The sequence below is a fragment of the Nannobrachium achirus genome (assembly GCF_963921795.1).
Source record: "Nannobrachium achirus genome assembly, chromosome: 11".
Lineage (NCBI taxonomy): Eukaryota > Metazoa > Chordata > Actinopteri > Myctophiformes > Myctophidae > Nannobrachium > Nannobrachium achirus.
The window spans coordinates 58,705,319-58,727,737 of NC_137820.1; the positions used below are offsets into that span (position 1 = coordinate 58,705,319).

The 22,419-nt window shown below is 40.6% G+C and overlaps 1 protein-coding gene across 1 annotated transcript in view; it reads left to right on the forward strand.

Annotated features, from left to right (window-relative positions):
* Positions 1–22,069, forward strand: part of plcg2 (phospholipase C, gamma 2) — a 34,500-nt gene extending 12,431 nt beyond the window's left edge. The window contains exons 14-33 of the mRNA XM_080736417.1: positions 336–504; positions 1,008–1,103; positions 2,064–2,150; positions 3,391–3,560; positions 4,034–4,234; positions 5,226–5,348; positions 6,032–6,212; positions 6,840–6,908; positions 7,533–7,642; positions 9,211–9,307; positions 9,726–9,807; positions 11,081–11,241; positions 11,773–11,875; positions 12,665–12,868; positions 14,168–14,307; positions 14,501–14,612; positions 17,397–17,564; positions 19,834–19,922; positions 20,382–20,545; positions 21,059–22,069. Of these exons, the coding sequence (XP_080592543.1) occupies positions 336–504; positions 1,008–1,103; positions 2,064–2,150; positions 3,391–3,560; positions 4,034–4,234; positions 5,226–5,348; positions 6,032–6,212; positions 6,840–6,908; positions 7,533–7,642; positions 9,211–9,307; positions 9,726–9,807; positions 11,081–11,241; positions 11,773–11,875; positions 12,665–12,868; positions 14,168–14,307; positions 14,501–14,612; positions 17,397–17,564; positions 19,834–19,922; positions 20,382–20,545; positions 21,059–21,101 (2,569 nt within the window). The 3' untranslated portion in view covers positions 21,102–22,069. The remainder of the gene's footprint in view (positions 1–335; positions 505–1,007; positions 1,104–2,063; positions 2,151–3,390; positions 3,561–4,033; positions 4,235–5,225; positions 5,349–6,031; positions 6,213–6,839; positions 6,909–7,532; positions 7,643–9,210; positions 9,308–9,725; positions 9,808–11,080; positions 11,242–11,772; positions 11,876–12,664; positions 12,869–14,167; positions 14,308–14,500; positions 14,613–17,396; positions 17,565–19,833; positions 19,923–20,381; positions 20,546–21,058) is intronic.
* The last annotated feature ends 350 nt before the right edge of the window (positions 22,070–22,419 follow it).

Here is a 22,419-nt window from a genome sequence, read left to right on the forward strand (position 1 = left end):
AATATGTTTATTTTGGGGGTCATGGCCTAAAAAGGTTTGAGAACCCCTGGTATAGAGCATTAACAAATTCATCCACCAGGGCATTGACAACTCATTCTTATGACTTCCTATCTCGATAAGCTTTATAAATATATATATATAGCTTTATATAATATATTTTTTAAAGAAAAAAAAGAATAAGCGAATAGTCGACTTCGGTGAATAACGTCGAATAGTGACTTTGATATTCGAATATTCGAATATTTGGTGAATGCCCTACTACACGCACACATGCACACGCTCATACACACACAATACACTAACAACATATTGCTGCTATTCTCATGTTATTCCAGTTACCCACTGATCCTGTCCATAGAGGAGCACTGCAAACTGGAGCAGCAGCGTCACATGGCTCGTGTCTTCAAGGAGGTGTTTGGAGACAAACTGCTGACTGAACCTGTGGAAGAAATGGCTGAACAACTGCCCTCTCCAGCACAACTCAAGGGCAAGATTATACTCAAGGTATTAAGTCTCTCTCTCTTTTTCTATCTCTCTCTTACTCAGTCTCTCACTGTCTTTACTTCACTATTCAATCTGTCACCGGAAATATACATGTACATGGATAAACTGGATATATACTGTATGTCCATAATGGAGGTTATCAACACTGAATACTGTATGAGGACGATTATGCAGTTAGATTATGCTGTCTCGGTCAGCCTACAACAGTAGTACAATAGTACTGTATATTACTAATGAGCATTTGCTGAACTATTATTGAATATTAATTCAATATATCAACAGTGAAACAAATTCTAAACAGGGTTTGGTTCTTTGGTATATTGGTAGACCTGTACATCCCAGTAGTCAATGTGCAAAAGTGGTCTTGGGATTGACTGAGTATCTCGTGTGTGTGTGGGCTCTGTGGAGCAGGTAGATCAAGGCATCATCCTCACCAATATTTGCCTAGATAAAGCAAACTGCAGGGCGGTCAAGGGAGACACTGACCTGTTGTCCTCTTGCAGCACAAGACACTATCCATGGAGACTGGGCTAGTACGGAAGGAATTCAAGAAGGGAGACAAAATGGGAGACTTGCAGATCTGGGATCCCGTAGACCAGGTACTGTAAAATAGTGATCTTTAACAACCTCTGAACCCCAAGTCCTACTCCTAATAAAGTCCTTGAGTAGCAAGGCATTGTGAAACGGGAATAGACTCCTGTAGAAAAGGGGGGTCTACATGTTTTACAGTTGGATTCCTAGATATATTCTGCATTTGGCGCAAGACTCTCAAATGACAGTTTATCAAACTATATAATTTGTCCTTATCCAAATGAAGATTTTTCTGTTTTTAGCGTCTTGTTTTAGCACTGTATGGATCCCTCTAAACCAGGGGTGGGCAACTGTGATGATGGAGAGGGGTTGTCACACTCACTCCAGAGGACCACAATGCATATGCAGTCAAAAGTCTATAGATCTATAAGCTAAAAATAATAATATCTATAGATCTATAAGACACGTTTTGAGCTTGTAGATCTGATATTTTTGATATTTTTGAATTGGAATCCTGAATTATTTTTTAGCTATTTTTGAATTGGAATCCTGAAAAGTAAAATCTTTATGCAATTTCAATTTGTTTTTTATATATTCTTATGTTAACTCTATAAACTTATATATGAAATACATTGGACATTAAAAAAAATACTTGTACTAGTCATTAAGCTACTAATTTAGACTGAAGTAATTAAAGTGTTTGCATGTTTGGAATTGTAACAGCTGAAATCAATATTATGTCAGTATTCCAATATTAACCTGAGGGCCGCATTAAGTGAAGATGGGGGCCGCCAGTTGCCCATGTATGCTCTAAACTCACACATTTGAACCAGGATGTTAGTTTTTTCCCAATGTTTTAGAAACACAAAGTCTTTTCTAGGAGTAGTGTCAGGAGCCGAAACAATTGTAGCACCTTATTGAAAGGGTCAATTTGTTGAAAATGTTGATTGTACAATCATTGCTTTAGACTAGAGGAATGAAACAAGTGGATTTTCTGTATTTTAATCTCTGGTGGATCTTCTCCCCAGCGGTGGAATAAGCACTACTGTGTAATCTCAAATGGAAAACTGTATTATGCAGAGGAATATGAGGACGAAGAGGAAGACCCCGGAGAGGTAAATCAGTGACGAGAAGTGCATGCATCACATGGGATCAGTTATCTGTGATTTTTTTTGCTCACAGAAATAATCATAAGTATTCGTTTAGCCAGATAACAGATAAAAAAAATCTCTTTCTCCAGATATTTTTCCATTCAAAGTGGATGGTAGATACAGATAATAAAAAAAATCTGTCACAAATATTTGCTTTATCTATGACCGATATTTATTTTTATCTGTATCTACCATCCACTTTGAATGGAAAAATATCTGGAGAAAGAGATTTTTTTATCTGTTATCTGGCCCAGTGGGAATGGGCCTATACTTTGATTTAAAGGTCTTATGACATCAAATGTAATATTTTTATTTTTATTTTGAGGGTTTTTGTCATGTTTCCTGACCTTAATTACACGAGAAAACAAAAGAAACAAAAAATAACCTTCAACATTTAGTGGTTCTTCTGTTATCTGTAGTTTTTTCAATTACTAAGCTCAGAAAAGTGAGTTCATTTGCCTCTGGATTTATGCATCATAATCCAGAGGAGAATGTGGTTGTAGAGGAGGGTGAACTCTTTTATTGATTGAAGACTTTATTAGAAGTTTGCATAGGAAAAGGTACAGTTTGATGACGGTACAGTTCACTGGTACAAGGTCACCAAAGTGATGAATGGTAAATGGTGCATTGGACCGATGCAAACACAATGTAAAGTAACAGCAAAGATGATACAACCACACCCTCCCCTGGATGATGATGCGTATGTCCAGAGACAAATGAACTCACCTTTCTGTGCCTAATTATAAAAAAAAACTACAGATTACAGAAAAAACACTTTATGTTGAAAGGTCAGTTTTTTTGGTGTAATTGAGGTCAGGAAACATGAAAAAAAAGCCTAATAATATATATATATATTTTTATTTTATTTTATTTGATGTCATAAGACCTTTTAAGTAACTCTTTGTGTTCCACTTTCTCTCCAGTCACAAATGATCTGTACTTTACTAAACTCTTCTGTCCACGCATCTGTTCCATATCTCTTTCCCAAACCTGTTTCACTTCTCATTACGTTTCACTGCTTCTCTTCCTCACACTTTCCTTCTCTTCACACCCTCTGCTGTTCACTCACCCTACCATTCTCCCTCCCGCCCTCCAATTTGACTCAATATCTGTCACTCACAGTCACACACTCTAACTTGTCTCCCTCTTTCTCCCTCCTCTCTGCCTCCCTCCCTCCATCCTTTGTGTCTTTTAATAATTTCAGTGCCCGGAGCTCCACAGTTCGGAGCCGTGGTTCCACGGTCGCATGCCAGAGGGCAGGCAGATGGCGGAGAGGCTGCTTCAGGAGTTCTGTGCCGAGTCTGGGGGCAGAGATGGTACCTTCTTGGTCCGGGAGAGTGACACGTTTGTCACAGACTACACTCTCTCCTTCTGGTACTATGTCCAGTTGATTCATGCTACAACTCCACATGAACATTTGAGTGATCGATATGAGCAAAATGTTTATAAAAATGACGAATCCATAGCATGAAACTGCTTTGGGTTTGCCAAACCTTTCAATGCCAAGGATATATAGCCGTTGCCTGAAGAAAGGAAATGGCTAAAACAACGTCTGTACTTCATAATACGTGATATCAGCTTGTAGATCTGCCATTTTTGAAAATCTTCATGAAAATGTACATGTAAATTAATTTCATTTTATATATATTTTTCTCTTCTGCTTTCCAATCGGCCACTCTGGCTCCCCCCGTACAACCCCCACTTTGAAAACCTGTGGCTTAGAATTAACAGAAAATATCTCCTCCCCCATGTAAAGCGTCTTCGGGTACTTAGAAAAGCGCTATATACATTTGAGATATTATTATTATTACAGCTTTGAATTATAACTCTTATATGTGTACCTACAGGCGCAGTGGACGAGTCCAACACTGTCGCGTTCGCTCCGGTACAGAGGGAGGACACAATTACTACTACCTGACGCCTCAACTCCACTTCCCCAACGTCTACACTCTGATCCAGCACTATCGAGACAGCCCTCTACGCTGCCAAGAGTTTGAACTACGTCTCACGGACGCCGTGCCGCAGCCCGATCCACACCTCCAGCAGGGGTACGTCTTATGTTGTCCCACATCATGCACATGGACTCAATACAGGGTTCCCACAGTCCCACAATGAAATTCCTGGAAATATTTTAAATTAGAAAAATATTTTTCCAGTACTGGAAAAGTTTTGGAATTGATCAAGGGTCCTGGAAGGTCATGGAAAATAGCTATGCATTGTCTTTGGTTATTGATTTTGTTGATACAGTACCTCTGAAATGACAAATTAAACATTGGCCAAATTGTCAAAATTAGAGGCAGAAATTGTGAAAATAGCAGATCTACATGCTCACATGTGAGCATGTAGATCGGCTATTTTCACAATAAAACCGTGTTATACAAAATTCCTCTACTCTTAGTGCTCGTCAGGGTGCAGTTCAAATATGATTATTTTGTGGGTCACGGCCAGAAAAGGTTGAGAACCACTGCCATACACTACCTGTCTTTGGGCATTGCGCATAGGAGTAAGCGACTCGTTATTGAGCTGAATTATTGTTATATAGTCCTGGAAATGGGGTTAAATATTCTGGAAAAGTTTTGGAAATTAATTGGTAAAGATGTGTGGGAACCCTGTATTATTGTCTTTGCAGATGCACCAGAGCTTTGAATAGAGAGTTCCCACCAGTGCGGAGTCAGAAACAGCGCCGGTCACATGGTTCATGCAACTCGAAATGTCACTTTTCCCTCATAGACTCAAATGCATTCTGTAAACCTTCGGTTCGCGCTTTGTCACTATTCGCCAATAGATGTGTATGTAGACCTGGCCCCATGAAGTGAACGGGAGTGGCACGACTCTCTCTAATACACAACCTCTACACCAGTGGTTCCCAAACCTTTCAGGTCAAGACCCAAAAGAGAGAATAGACATTTGCCCGCACAAAGTGCCCACCAATGACACCAACACATGCACTCTTAGTCATCAGAAACACACATATAGTTTACGCACATAGTATACACACCCACAAACCCTAAAATCAGACTTGCGTGTGTTGTTTGTTAGTTGGTTCTACAGTAACCTGAGCCGAGGACAGGCAGAGGACTACTTAATGAGAATCCCCAGAGATGGAGCTTTCCTCATCAGACAGAGGGAGGGAGAGCCAGACTCCTTCGCTATCACGTTCAGGTACAGTGACATTAACTTTACACACAGTAGAATGACACAATCCATTCATCATTTGAGTTTGGCATTAGACAACACACATGTGTAACTCAACTACTTCCCACTGCCTGCAAAGCCGAACTCTTTTAATCTTTTTTAAATATGGCCATTAGATTTAGACCACAAGTTTTGTTGTATTTTTACCAATGGTGTACAGTAACTAAGTATCCATCCATCCAATACTGTACTGTACTAATTTTGAGGTATTTGTACTTTATTTCTACTCGACTACATCTTGGATCCAAATATTGTACTTTTACTCCACTACATGTATTTGAAAACTTTAGTTACTAGTTACTTTGTAGATTGATTATTATTACAAGACATAACTAAACCACTTCAACCCTACATTTCAAAGCTCACAATGCGTCGTGATGCGATGCATTGTGAGCTTGTAGATCTGCTATTTTCAAAAGATTTTATTCATTTTAAAACTTGAAATGGGACATTCTGCATAATAGGTACTTTTACCTTTGGTACTTTAAGTACATTTTGATGCCAATACTTTTACTCAAGTACATTTTGAATTCCGGCCTTTTACTTGTAACAGACTATTTCTACTTTGCGCTATTGATCACTTTTACTTAAAGTAAAACAGTACATTTTTCCACCTCTGATTCTTTTCCTTCTTGATTGTTGTCCCTCAGAGGAGACGGCAAGGTGAAGCACTGTCGCATCCAGAAGGAGGGCAGCATGTTCCTCCTGGGCACCACCACAGAGTTCGAAAGTCTGGTGGAGCTCGTAAACTACTTCAGGAAAAAGCCGCTGTACCGCAAAATCAAACTACGTTACCCAGTCACCCCGGAGTTGGTGGACCGCTTCAGCATGGTGAGTGACGACGCGGGTCTGCAGGGAACGAGGGTGCATGTACCAGGGAGAGAGAGGAAGAGAGAGAGGGAGAGAGAGAGAGAGAGACACTGAGCAAATGTGAGAAAGCCTTCAATTTGTTGGTGCTGTGGATCTCTGTGTGGCCGCTCGAGCCCCACAGTAAAATCCATGAAGGGATATTTTGTTTATGGTTCTTCCGTGTTCTCCACGGTCACGGAAGTGCCATAAACGAGTTTACCCCAAACAGTTGCTTTGTTTAGTATTTAGATATTTGATATTCATTTTATCAGGCACGTCCCCTAAATGTGTTTATTTTTTTGTAAAATATATTTTAGGTGCAAAGTTAATACCTGTTAATGTATTAATGTATAAAGTGAATACAAAGTTGTTGTTACTTTCCAAAGTATCCTCAGTGCTAGTGCTAGGGCATGGTGGTTTTGGAGCAATACATGGTTTTGTTTTGTAATGAATTCTGGGAATCGCAGTTCTGACAGACCATAGACAGACTGCAATGACAACCGGAGGTGTCACCAAAAAGACTACTAAAAGGAACGTTACACAATATGTGTTTAATATTACTGGGAGTGTAAAGACTGACCCTTTTTTGGCTTACCTCTGTTTCTGCAGGAGAAAGACACTGGTTCCCACTATGACATCAAAACGTACGTGGAACCCAACGAGATTGAGCCAACAATGGTATGTATACAGCACTGTAGCTAGACTGATTGTACTGTACCGTTCACTCAGCCATGCATGTGTATTCTGCTCCAGGGGTTTTCAAAGTGGGTGACGGGGCACCCTGGGGTGCCGCGACGGCAGTCCAGAGGTGCCGCGAGATCATTTGATAATTTTTGGAATTTATTTGGACACTTGAAGAAATGTTTAGTATCATTTTAAACTTGAAGTACAAAGTTCTAACCAACATGGCTATTATCTCAACGTTTTTCTCGCAACATATCACTAAAATATCGTCGCTGTCAGGCAGAAACCTCTGTCGCGAGGCGTTGTGTGCTTGTAGATCGGCTGTTTTCACTAGTTTTGTACATTTTATAGATGATAAATACAAAACAAACGGTTTTGGAATACAAGGTTTCCACCCGACAACGATGATATGCTATAAATATAAGGTGCTGGGAGTGAAAATTATAATGTAGGTTCTACTCTATGCTTTCCCTAATGTTTTGTGCGTGTGTGTGTGTGTGTGTGTGTGTGTGTGTGTGTGTGTGTGTGTGTGTGTGTGTGTGTGTGTGTGTGTGTGTGTGTGTGTGTGTGTGTGTGTGTGCGCGCGCGTGTGTGTGCGCGCGCGTGTGTGTGTTCTAGCCTCAGAGTACAGTCAGAGCCCTGTATGTCTACCAGGCCATGAGGCCGGATGAGCTCAGCTTCTGTAAAGGAGCACTGATACACAATGTGGTTAAAGAGATTGACGGATGGTGAGGCCGCACACACACACACACACACACACACACACACACACACACGCCCTTATACACTAAAGCAGGCAGATTATAATATTTTGTTGCTACTACTCCTACGGATTTGGTCCACAACTCTTGATACACATTGGGCCCGATTCACTAAGCTGGCCGTAAATAACGTGTAAATAAAGTTGCTAAAGGGGAGCATATTTTCGATAAGCACAATCGCGGTGGAGCAAATGTTTGACTGACAGTCACACGTGCGCTTCCGTAATAGGAAACCGGAAACTCTTAACGTGATGATGTTTATGGTCTCACGTTAGTAACGCGTAACGTCATCACACTTATCGCGATGGAGATCTACAAGCTGACAACGCGTCGCTAAACACCAATTTTTATCAGAATTTATTGATTGGCCTACTGAGGGGAATCTGTCCTTAAGATGAATATATCCTCCACTGTCCGACTCATATCGGAATTAAAAATGGAGTTATGGACACAGCAGCTTTCATCTATACTGTTTACTGTATCCTCTTAAGGGAAGACTGCGTTCTTGCGATGTAGTCAATATTATAAATGAATAGAGTGACATATGGAGTTGGCATGTAAGTCCAATAGGCAAAACTGTGGCCACACTTGCAAAAACGGCAAACACGCCTAATAATTCAGCTCTAAATGCGTCAACTGGAAATAATTAAAAATTGATCGAAATTTGCACCATGTCTATAATATGCATCCAAGCATCCCATCAGCCTCCGAGCAGACGTGACAAAGAGTGGACCTCCCGCAACATTCCCAGACAAACATTAGTTAATCAGACACTTATTTTAAGAACGGGTACACATTATTGTGTATCATTATTTTATGCTTTAACAATTGAAAAATAGCAGATATACAAGCTCTAATCGTGAAAATTTGAATTTTGACCCGATTCTATAAGTGTCTTTTGAATCCTTCTAAGGTTTTTTGAAAAAACAATGTTTCTATGTCAGCAATCTGGCCAGCCATCGTCAAAGAAAAGGTCCTTTTCACTTAAATGGATCTCAGTTAATCTGTTCTTGAGAGACTACTATGTCAGTGGTTCTCAAACTTTTTCATGTGAAGGACCCCCAAAATGATATTTATTTGGCCACGGACCCCCATCTGAAAATATTTATATTTTGAGTTACAAACGTTCGCTTTGAAAATACGTATATTCAAAGATTTGCACACATTTTCACGACTTTCAAAAATAGCAGATCTACAAGCTCGCAGCGCGGCACACGCTGTGAGCTTGTATATCTGCTATTTTTCACTGGTTAAAGCGTTTAATAGTTTTAGGCCTAAATGGGAAGGAAATGCTGGTACGTAAAAAATATGGGTGTAAATTGCTTAGTGAATCTCAAGACATATCTGTAGATTTTTCATTTTCCCTTCCGATTGGCTTCCATCGTTTGCGGGACTGGGCCTTTGTTTTCCATTTTGTGTGTGCAATACATCATCAGCAAAATACTTGTCTGGGTCTTTTGAAACATTTCTTAGCCACTTGAAATCCACTGCTCAACACTGGATTCATCACATTGCTCTCTATTCTCTGACTGCAGGTGGAAAGGGGACTATGGTGGAAAGCAGCAGCTGTTTTTCCCGTCGAATTATGTTGAGGAACTGTCCAACAGTGCCAGTCCTGAGACAAAACAGAAGGTATGCAGTATTTTAGTTCAAAGTTAAAAGAGCTTCATTGATATATTGATAGAAGTTAGCTTCCACACAATCATTAAGACCAGGGGTCTTCAACGTTTTCAGGCCAAGGACCCCTTAGCTGAGAGAGAGATGAAGCAGGGACCCCCACAACATTTTCATAGATTCCATATAGCGTTGTTTGACAGCACAATCATCAGTGTATTTTGGATGCATGTCAATTTGTGTTTTCAGATATTTAACCACTTGAACCGTCAATACTTAATAAAGTTGACCTTTCACTTAGACCTTAGTACTTAGTCTGCTCTTTTTCCCTTTTTTCCCCTTTTTACCCCTGTTGAAGACCCCTGATTAAGACTAATATAGAAGTTTAGTGGAATAGCATCGATCACTGCAACCCTGTGTTTGTGCTGTGAAACAGGAAGAAGACAACCCCTTGGGTGAGCTGTGTAAAGGTGTGGTGGACATCCCTAAGTGTACCATCCAACATGTGACACCCAGCTGTGAGTATATTGATTAATTCAATTCTATTTTAAATAGGTTTATTGTGAAGCATCACAGAAACATTGTTAAGGGGAAAACCACCCATTTTCAATATTGAACTATGTCATTAATATACCTTAGAGGAGTTGTGTGGAAATATTGTACAAAACAATCCCCCCCTCCTTCTGTGTTGCCTAGAACTTGAGGATTGATTTTGGGGTGGTGAAAATGGGTGTTTTTCCCCCTGAAGGACTTTCATATCACATGATTCTGTTTTTTCTTAAATTTTCTTGAAAATAAATGAAAAATCACACACGTGTGAACTGAGCGGTGGTGTTAGCTGTGTGCGTGCGCGTGCATGTGTGTCTCTGTGTGTGTGACACCACCCCTTGGTCCCCAGCGGTATTGCATTTCATGCTAGGGACCAACAAAGCCACATAGACACGGACAAAGCCATTCTGAGGAGCGGTTGACCACCGCTCAAAAAGAACATACAATCACCAACAAAAGAAAAATACAAGAATCAAGAAATCAAACCATTAGAAATATATGTAACACCAAAACAGATAGCAAAGTGTCAGTCGAATCCATACTCGGATGTGTAACCCGACGTGTGTGATGTATGCTGTGCTTATGTGTGTATTTGTCTGAGGGCGCACACAATAGCGTGTGAATGTGTCTTTGTGGGAAAACAGCCAGTTCCCTCTCTGTCTGCAGAGGGACTCTGTGAATAGAGGCCTATCAGTAAGGGACATTTCGGTTCTGTTTTGCATCAGCTTAGCTCATAGCTTGGCCAGGTACAGTATAGAAGTTTGAACTTTACTCTGGGTTTGTCTCTTAAATGGTCAAATAAATGGTGTATTCATTTAGCGCTTTTTATCCAAAGCGTTTTACATAGACACACACACACATTCATACACCGATGGTCGGAGAAAACCACCAACCTGCTTATCGGGGGAGCCTGGGATCAAACTCAGAACCTCCCGGTTGCCACTCTATCAGCCACTCTACCCCTGAGCCACACTGCCACCCCCAACTTAGATTCCTGAATGTGGTAAAAGCTACCAGGTCAGGTGTCTGATCACTGCATATGGAAGCTCTATGAAGCACTTTGAACCTGCTGCCCTTGAAATGTTAGATTATGGTTGCCACCTTATGCAGTATTGTCGTCGTCCCCCCCCCCCATAACTCCCTAACTTATCCTGTTTCCCTCTTTACTGCTTCCTTCCTGCCTGACCTCTCTGTCTCTCTCTCTCTGTCTCTCTCGCTCCCCCTATCTTTCTTTCTCTCCAGTGAAGAACGGTAAGAACGGGAAACCCCACGTGATGACTCTGCAGGACGTGGATAACGAGAGTCTGCAGTTTGACTTGGCAGCAGAATCTGTGGAGGAACTTTATGAATGGTACCAGGTGGCCTGGTCCCATTCCTACACCACACAGATACGTGAAAATGAGGCTAGTATCTAATGGTGTGCAACAATAACAATTCACCTACGTTTGTCAAACTTCTTTTAAGTAATGGGGGGGCCGAATGTTTTTTTTTTCTTCTTTTTCTTCTTTACTTTCATACCAACAGATGCAGGGATTTGAGCTGGTGAAATAGATTAACGATGAACACTAATCTGCCATTTATCTCTAGTTATTGCGACTGTAGGTCGCAGTTTACTGTCAGAACCGGCATAGCTTGCCCGTGCCTGGAAGGATAAGGCCTGACACTGTGGTTCCCCTGACACATCACTGTCTTGGCCGTCTCTGCAATTATTTGTAATCTGTAATTTAGTCGATTTCTTTAAAAAAAAAAATTGTAATGTTCTCATATTCTTATTTAAATGCAGGCTTTTTATTTTCCCATGTGTCAAAATATTTATCGATCTAGGATTCAAGTTCCCCTAAAACTTGAATAATGTATAAATTCATGAAAAACGTTATAAGAACGTCAACCAGAAAAACACTGAGGTGTTAAACTTTTATACTGTCTAATTTCAGGCCAAGTTGCAAGAAGAAGTGAAGAAGCGGCCTGAGGTTGCCATGGAGATGTCGGACCTGGTGGTCTATTGTCAGCCTCGCAGCAAGGACAAAGAGAACTTTGGTATAGCTCATGCATGCACGCACAGACACATACAGTATACACATACAAACACGTACACCACTGCCACCAGAAAAGAAACATGCATGCACAAAATACACAAAGCCTAACTACGGAACGACGGAAATATACTCACAAATGGCGTCATCCAAATCATCGAAGGGTTTCATACAAACACTATTCACATATTCACATGTACACTGTATGCATATAGCCCTCCAGGGGTGTCACACCACATTCTGGGCCCTGGGTACAAGGATTCACTCACATTTTGTGCTTTAACTATTGCAGATATACAAGCTAACAGCGCAGGCACAAGTGCCGCGCTGCGAGCTTGTAGATCTGCTATTTTTGAAAAATCATGAAAAAGTCTTTGAATATTTTTTTAAAAACCTACGTTTCCATGTCAGTGATGCTCAAACCTTTTCATGTGAAGGACCCCCAAAATAATACATATTTGGCCACGGATCCCCATCTCAAAATATTTAGTTCCAGGGACCCCCCAGAAGCTCAATTTGAGTTACAAATGTTTGCTTAAAAAGTACATATATTGAAAGATTTGCACACATTTTCACGACTTTTCCAAAATAGCAGATCTACAAGCTCGCAGTGTGGCACTCGGTGCCGCGCTGTGAGCTTGAATATCTGCTATTTTTCAATAGCTAAAGTATACAATAATTAAGGCCCCTCCACCTTGGGCCCACTTTCCCTTCCCTTGTGACGCCCCTGTGTACGCATACAGCCCTAACATCTGCCTGCCTTCTTGTGAATGTCTCATCCCTGTACACACAGACAACGTCACGTACAAGGAGGTCCGCTCCTTCGTGGAGAACAAGATCCCAGAGAAGAGCCGGACCCCAGAGTTCTTAGAGTACAACCGCAAGGCTCTGAGTCGGATCTACCCTAAAGGCCAACGCGTGGAATCCTCCAACTATGACCCTTACCCTCTGTGGGCCGTTGGCTGTCACATGGCGGCACTGAACTTCCAGACTCCAGGTCAGTGGCAAGGGCGTCATTTGGGTCATCAGGGTGATGGCAATTGCCACCCCCTAGTGTTCATATTTAACCTTAAATATAGTTATTTCATGCATATTGTCCCCAACTCTGCATTGTTTTGGCAGATTAATCTGATTTCATTGCATCATTGCCCGCTCCTACATACATATCATTTAGATAAACTTGTACATTGTATGCAACCATTCATGTATTAACCACTTTCAACATGGCATCCCAATTTTGGGAATGTCATTATTGGCAAACATTTTCTCTTTTCTCCCCCCCAAAAAATAGTGAAAATATTGGATCTACAAGCTCTCAACACGTCACCAAGCGACAGGTTGAGAGCTCGTAGATCTACTATGTTTATTTATTTCTGAATTGGGCCTCTGCTCTGGACTGGTCCATGGGCTGAGCTGAACACGCAGACTATGAACTTCAGCGGCAGAAAGTAAAGCTAGCGAGCAGTAAAACAAGGCTCACAAGGAAGTCATAAAACACTTCACTTCCTTGTTCCGCATGTTCCAAGTTATCTATGTTTACTTATTACAAACACGGATGACCACACTGGTCATAATACTGTCATAATACCTCAGGTTGACTGGTCGCTTTGATATATCAATAATGGCTGCAGTTACCGTGCTGCATCCTTGAGGACACTAAACTGGTAAACCTGTAGCGAGAAAAAAAGAATACTGTGGGAACGCCGTGGTGTACTGTGTAGCGACCAAAACAATGTTTGCTATGCAAGAGACAAACCAATTTGAGTTTAGCCATGGGTACAGCCGCAGCCTAATAGCACACAGATCAAGCACACAGGCCCACTTTACATTGGAGGGGTGGATGGACAACATGGTTACAAAATATGAACCAACAGGTCCATACAAACTTTTATTTACCTCTATTTGACTTGTTTTCTTATTTAGTAAGTAGGATCAGGAGGTGAAAAGCTGCACCCAACTCAATTCAAAGCCTTGCCAAGCCATGTTGCCCGGCCATAGGGCAGGAGCATATCTCTGGTTTCTGTAGCGTGAGGCGGTACAAGTACATACCCTGGACATGACACTAGTATGTCACAACAACCCTTCAACCCTTGATGCTAAGTGCCAAGCAGGGTCACATTTATAGTCTTTATTATGACTTGGCCAGGACATTCAAAGCTGAATACAAATACTACAATTTCACCAATTCATTAGCCTCCAATAATTGCAGAATTTGTCTCCAGTGTGTGAATTGACTGCGTTAAGTTTAAATGTGCGTAATAGATTCCTAATACTGGATGATTTATTGTTTGCATAGACAAGTACACCCAGCTGAACAGCGCCCTCTTCAGTTTGAATGGACGTACAGGATACGTTCTGCAGCCGGAATTGTTGCGTACGGACGGCTACGACCCTCAGCTGGACAAGAAGAAGATCAAGTACAACATTAGTGTCAGGGTAGGTACCCACAGAAACACATTTCCTCCTCTTCTTTCATCCATTTGTCCTTGTACAAGTTAAGTGACTGAACTCAGTAACATCAGAGTTACCTTTTGCAGTGTATTTTTCTGGTTGGGAATGTCATGGTCATGATTACCTTGGTGAATATTCTGTGACAGCCATTGTGTTTGCTCTCTGCTGCCCCCTGCAGGTGATAGGAGCCAGGCACCTTCCTAAGCCAGGCCGCAACATCGCCAGCCCTTTTGTAGAGATTGAATTGTGTGGACACACCGAGGAGTGCAAGTTCAAGACTGTTGTCTTCCGTGAGTTGAAGGGATGTTGGATGAATGGGGTATTAATGGGGAAGAAAAGAGAGGCATATTTGGGCTATTGGTGGCAGCTCTGTTGCCACTGTGGTGGAATTCAGATCAATCAATAATCATGAGAGAATGAGGAGACAAGACAATTATATTAGGTGGTGGTGGTCAAGTTTATGTAAACATGATATCATGGACAGAAGTACAATTAACACTCTGGGCAGTGGTAAAAGAGTTCTGCCCAGAAGAATGGTCAAACACTAGAATTATACTGTGGCTTCAAGGCCTCTGGAACAAGCTGTACCATAACAAGATAGGCTTTATCTAAACAATAGTTACTGAGGCCTTCTGAAGACCTCTCGACTCCTAACTATCAAGTATTAGTATCATCATACTGTACAGACCTCGATATTAATATAATCAATGAATACATGATCTACTCTATAACGTCATACATAATCAATCATGATAAACTCTAATCTACTGCACCACCAATAGTCACCCTTGTATTTCTATGATTCTTCTTCTCCTTATTATTGTTATTATTATTATTATGAATCTGCGTTCCCAGTAATGGAAATGGACAAAATTAACTCTGGTCCAGTCGTTTGCCAAGCGTCCTAAACTGGCATTGTGTGGACTGATAACCTTGCCTCACCATGCTTTCTGGGGGAAAGCATATATTCAAAATGTTTAAATGTGGACTTAGACTGTTTTTCGTCTCAGGTACTCAATTTACTGGATATATGATGACATAACTGACATACATGTACAATACGTACGTAGGCCTATTGCCAGTTACTGTGAAGTTGGAGTCAAGTCAAGAACCTCCACAGAAAGGGTAGTTAAAATCTGAAGAAGGGGATTGCCTGATTGAGTCATGTGTCTGCTCAATCTTACATAAAAAATAGACAACTTACTGGATATATTACATAACTGACATGTACATATTGCAAGATACTGTGAAGTCATAGGTCATGAAATTCCACAGAAAAGGTATGGGGCTTTTAAGCCGTGACATCATTTTGTAGGCAGAGGAGAATCTGCCCCCAGAGCATTTTCTGTCCCTCGCTATTTCAAAAAACAACGACTAAAAAATAACGACTAAAGTATAATTCTAACACTTTCCTTTCAACAACAAAGAGAAGAAAAATGTGTAAATAGTAAAAATAGTAAAAAGATTCACGGAAACTGGGGGCAGAAATTCTCCTCTGCCTACAAAATGATGTCATACTTAACAGCCCCATAGTGAGAATCTGGACTTGGGGAAGTGTACCGGATTGCCTGATTGTCATGTGTCTGCTCACTCATACATAATCTATAGGTTACAATAACGTCAAATCAGTATACAGGAGTTTAATGGAATGTTGCACTAAGTAAGAGAATGGAATAAAGCTAACCGTGGGATAGCAATACAGTTGACCAGTGGTTCTCAAAACCTTTTTATTTCTTTATTTGGACCACTCATAATTTGTCGCACTGTGAGCTTGTATATCTGCTATTGTTCAATAACTAAAGTATAAAATAATTAAGGCCCCCTCCACTTTGGGCCCTGGTAACTCAGTCCCACTTTTTCCCCCTTGTGACGCCCCTGTGTACATGCTATCACTCTGTAACAAGTCCCACATACTGTAGAACATACATTGGGCAACTGGCGGCCCGGGGGCCACATGCAGCCCCCACCTTCACTTAATGCGGCCCACAGGTTAATATCGTAATACTGATACATTATTTATATATATTAATTCCAATCATGAAAAACAGGACCTCCTTTAATTACTTCAGTCCATATTAGTAGTATTTGATGACTAGTATTAACATTTTACTCCTTTTTTATGTACAACTTATTTGTAACAACATATTGTAAGTATAACTAAATAAAGAACACGCCACATTGTGAGACGTTTAGCGCTTGTAGACTAGCTATTTTTAGCTACTTATTCGTGACAGCAGAATGGCGGAGTGGGACTTCAATTTACGAAATAAGTTACGTTCAAATATGGAGATAAGAGGTTTCTGTTGACAGCAACAGTATGCAATGTGGCCCCCTGGAGTGAGTGTGGAAATACAGTGGCCCCCGCTATCATCAAAGTTGCCCAACCCTGCTGTAGAACTAATTAACCCATTTAGGCCTAGGATTATTGAATGCTTTAACCAGTGAAAAATAGCAGATATACAAGCTCACATATATATGCGAGCTTGTAGATCTGCTATTTTTGGAAAAAGTCGTGAAAATGTGTGCAAATCTTTGAATTATATGTATTTTCAAAGCCAACGTTTGTAACTCAAAGTTTGCTTCTGGGTGGTCCCTGGAACTAGATATTTTGAGATGGGGGTCCGTAGCCAAATACATATCATTTTGGGGGTCCTTCGCATGAAAAAGTTTGAGAACCACTGACATTGTAGTCTCTCAAGAACAGACTAACTGAGCTCCATTTAAGTGAAAAGGACCTTTTCTTTGACGATGGCTGGCCAGATTGCTGACATAGAAACATAGGTTTTTCCAAAAACCTTAAGAAGGATTCAAAAGACACTTATAGAATCAGGTCAAAATTCAAATTGTCATGATCTTTCTAAAAATAGCAGATCTACAAGCTCGCAGCGCGGCACTCGGTGCCGCGCTGTGAGCTTGTATATCTGCTATTTTTCAATAGTTAAAGCATAAAATAACGATACACAAAATGTGTACCCGTTCTGAATGGGTTAAACCTCACTTGCTGCACAGCATCTTCATACTGTCCTCCGCCACAAAAGTGACAACCAGATGTTTGACTGATGGTGTTTCCCCAGGTGACAACGGTCTGAACCCACTGTGGAGGGCCCCCACAGCACCAGTAACCTTTCCAGTGTATGAACCAGAGCTGACCTACCTACGCTTTGTGGTCAGTGAAGAGGACATGTTCTCAGACCCCAACTTCCTGGCTCAGGCCACGTTTCCTTTTAAAGGCATCCGCAAAGGTAGAAAACACACACGCGCGCGCGCGCGCGCGCACACACACACACACACACACACACACACACACACACACACACACACACACACACACACACGCACATGCACACACCAGGGGTGTACCGGTAGTTGTCCCAATTTAAAATGAAACAAACACGGAACTGAAAGTCCCTATGATTGGCCGCTAGTTGCGCTGTTCTGGCACCAGAAGCAACATGTTCTCCATAGGATTCCATTCATTTCCCCCAAACTTTTACATTTGATTTTCTTACCTTAATAAACATTGTCATAAATACTTTATGGTTCCTGTCGCTAGTTTAAAGCCTCGTTTCAATCACCATGATATGCGTTTTGTGGAAATATGGTCCAATTTATGTTATATTTGATGTTATAGCAGGGTATGCTGTAGGAGGGGCTTGTGATGGTTCATCTTCGTGTGCTTTATTTTCGGGAGCTCAAGACAATGTCCCATGTATCCCTGCGGTTGTACGTGACCGTTGGCAGCCAATAGCATTCCTTTGGTACCATTTAAACAAACCCATACAAACCCATACAATGTCCAAAAAAGCTTAATTTGCGCAGTATAGAAACCACCATCCATATTTTTTTTACAGTCTATGGCACGCACGCACACACTAGACTTAAATGTATAGGCAGTGCAGGTATACAGTGGTGGAAAGTACTGTAGCTAAGTACATTTACTTTAGTACTGTACTCAAGCACAATTTTGAGGTATTTGTGCCTTACTCGAGTATTTCCCATTTCCAATACTTTTACATCTCGGATCCAAATATTGTACTTTTACTCCACTAGTTACTTTGTAGATTGATAATTATTATAAAACATACATTAACCACTTCAATCCTATATACATGCCAGCTATTTCAAAATAGCCGGCTATTTTCAAAAGATTCTCATACATTTGAAAGCTTGAAATGGCACGTTCTGTATAACAAGTACTTTTACTTTTGGTACTTTAATGCGACATAACATTTTGATGCGAATACTTTTGTACTTTTACTCAAGTATATTTTGAATTCTAGACTCTTTTGAATTCCAGACTTTTACTTGTTAGGGTGCCCTCACACCAAAATACCTATGAGAGTGGAATCCGCGTTCCGCCAATACATTTCAATGAGAGTGAAGCGGTTTCATGCCAGCAGAGGATTTCTGCAAAAAACACTCCCTTATCATTGAAATGCATTGGCGGAACACGGATTCCACTCTCATAGGTACTTTGGTGTGAGGGCAAGTAAAAGATTTGAGTACTTTTTCAACCATTTGCATGTATGCAAGGTTTCCACCCGATCGCCAATATGTATATGGTTTCTGTCAGGTGGGAAACCCTGTATGTCCAACAACCTAACCTTTCAGGAAATGAACATGAATCAAATGTACTGTAGTTATTATTTTGTCACAAGCTCTTGTTAAGTAAGGGATAATGAATGGCTCCGCGGTGAATGACGACAGATAACTGACCGACGGACTGATAACTCCCCGAGGCGCTAGCCGAGGGGAGTTATCAGTCCGAAGGGAAGTTATCTGTCGTCATTCACCAAGGAGCCATTCATTATCCCGCTTATTACCCGGCTACTAAATAAAAGTAATAATTTGACTCAAAACTAAAAACAAAACAAAGTATTTCCTTGTTTACAGACGGCTGGAATTGTTCCACAAGTGTTGCGCTGGGCGTCCTCCCAGCGCGACACGGTCGCCTTGGAAAACAAGGAAGTGCTGATTAGATAGAATCCATTTTCTGATACTACGTCCTCTATTTCTCGCTTAAAATATTTTTAAAAACATTCTTGAGATCAACGTTTAGTTGTAAATGTCGCTGTGTGGTTGTTTACATGGCTGACATGTTGGCTACAGCACAAGGTTCACGCAGTGCAACTTTACTGCAGCAGGTGCTCTGAGTCTTTGATTAGGCAGCGGTCTGTTATAGAGCGGAGCGGTCTGTTATCGGGTGATAACAGACCTCTGATTTCAGCGCTCGACCAATCAGAATCAAGAATCCAAACAGGCCGGGTAATAATACTTTTTATTGGTTCAATGTTTTTTAAAACCGCAGACACATTCAACCACTTTAACTTTCACTTTCAGAAATCATCTAAAAGTTCACAACGCGTCGCATCATTGTATAATAGTATAAAAGTAAAAATATGAAGCGGATACAAGGTTTCTGCCCAGCAGTGATGATATTCACTTTGGTGTTTGCATGTGTGCATAGTTACACAGTGTACAGGTTGTTTAGTGTTTTGCATGTTTTGACAGGTTATCGTTCAGTACCGCTGAAGAATGGCTACAGTGAGAACTTAGAGCTCGCCTCTCTCTTGGTCTACATCAGCATTGAGCAAGTGCAGGTGAGGAACAACATGTGTCAAGCCTGAAATTTTTTTAAGCTGCCTTTTATTGTCGTACTCTTTGGATAGTTATTTTTCATTGTCGGTTGATGCTTCATAATCATATGAGTAGGAAACGCTGGATCCGATTTGTTTGTTTTATTATGTGATCTTTAAAAAGGTTGATGGGAGTTTGAATGTGGGAAAAAACGTTAAAAAAAAATTCTAACTTTCTAACTAAATAAACTAGCTCGCTGCTTTCGCTGCTTTATTATCCTAGATAAAGTACTATGTTCTATCCGTCTGTCTTTCAATGTTATATGAGATACTTAAAGTGTGGTTCCTGTGGAAATAAGCCTCGGCTTTCTAGGATCTCATTTTAGTTGACCTTGTACCAGTGATTTGTACTGTCATGAAACTGTACTTTTTTCTATTGCAAACTTCTAATACATTCTTCAATCAATCAATCAATTCACTCAGAAAGAGGAGGAGGAACTGTACTCGTCTTCTAGCCAACTGCGGAAAAGGCAAACGGAGCCTAACGAACCTTTCCTGTACGGCACCAACACCAAGACCCAGCGCTCTGTCCCTCCTCACCAGCGCAATGACCTCACTAGAGAGCCCAGCACCAGTGAGAAGCAGAGGTAAGTTCTTAGCACATTGTAGATCAGGGGTCTTCAACAGTTCTTAGCACATTGTAGATCAGGGGTCTTCAACAGGGGGTCCTCAGAGTTACTACAGGGGGTCCTCCAAATCTTTGATTGATAGAAACTTTTGTCTCCTTTTTTATACTAACCACTTGAACCCTAGTGTCCATATTCTGAGAACTTTAGCCAAAAATAGCAGATCTACGCGAGGCGTTGTGAGCTTGTAGATCGGCTATTTTCGGCAAAGACGTTTGACGTTGAGGGGAAAAAGAGCAGACTAAGTACGGTTCAAGTGGTTAAATACGTATCTGAAAACACAAATTGACATGAATCCAAAATACAATGATGATTGTGCTGTCTATATGGAATCTATGAAAAAGTAAAGGGGTCGATGCAGAAAACCTGAATCTTCTGGCGCACCAACGAAACAAAGAAATAATAAGCATCCTATCTCTGAGTATGTTTGAGTCTTTCAACATAATAATGTGTTCTCCTCCACTTGTGTTTTAGAATGAAAGAGAAGAAAATAAACAACAGTAAATTCTATCCATGAGAATCACCTACCCACGTCCGACACCATCTGAGGCCCTCCTCGCGTGCATGATGGGGAAACGCTCTGGTTACTGTATTGCTCCTCATCAAAACATTTGACGTACTGTAGGAGAACCACTTTGCAGAATCCCAGAGTATTCATTTAACTCAGAGTATTAAAAGACAACAGCATTACACTCTCAGAGTTAAAGCTACATCATGTGACTTTCATGTACAACGCCAGATTTGGAACCCCAGGACTCCCACACAAGTGCTGACATTTTTACCACTGTGCTAATAGAGCGTGACTGCTTGCTCAGAGGACAAATGTAATGTCAACCAGTAATGGTGAAACTAGACCACAGGATACATTTATCAAAAGAAAAGTATGCAGAGACCAAATACCATCACCCCAATTGTGTATGAATGAATGAATGAATGAATGAATGAATGAATGGATGGATGAATGAATTAATGAATGAAGTGTGTAAGTTATTAGGCTATATTGTAATTAACATAATCTAACATACTGTACAAGATTGGTCAATATAAAAGGTTATTCGCAAGAAAAGGTCATATAGTGTAGTGTAGCTATACAGTAGGCTAACACTCATGGTTTTGCTGAGCACATTTCAAGTAAGCCACTGTCACTTGCTGACTGTCAATCAATGTTTGATTCTTGTCTACAGAGAATATAAAAATTGGTATTTGGAGGTACAGACGGAAACATGCAAATATTGATTGAAACATGGCTGCAAAGTACACAGTGAAAGGGAAGAAAAGTTATCAAACTGTTATTGCATTTCATCAAATGAAGTTTTTATCAATTATGTTTATCAGCTGTAGGCTATACAACAATGTCAGAGTTTGTAAGTTATTTCATTGAATCTGCAGTGATAATAATGATTGTTGTTATGATGTTTAACCTGCCATGTTTTCTTTATTATCTTTTTATTTTATGAATTGAGTCAATAAAGTACTGTATGCTTGTGATAACGTTTGTGTTGCATTGTTTCATTATCTAATTGTGTTTACACTATACTTTAATATACTTCATCAGTGAGTCAAAAGTGCTAGCATATGGAGTGCAGGATATTTTAGCCTCCCTGTTACATTCCAATCTACTAGTATTATTATTTTCATATTAATGACACTTTAAATGTTGTCAGAGTGTTTGATCTCTTAACCTTGAGATCATCAAACATCAAAGACAAGAGGTTTGTCATTTCACTGACAGCTGCACTAACCAGTTGTCTAAAGCACCATGTCCACTAGGGGGCAGACATGCAGCTACTTGGTCAGATATCGTTTATGTTACATTTATACCAAGATCATGGTAG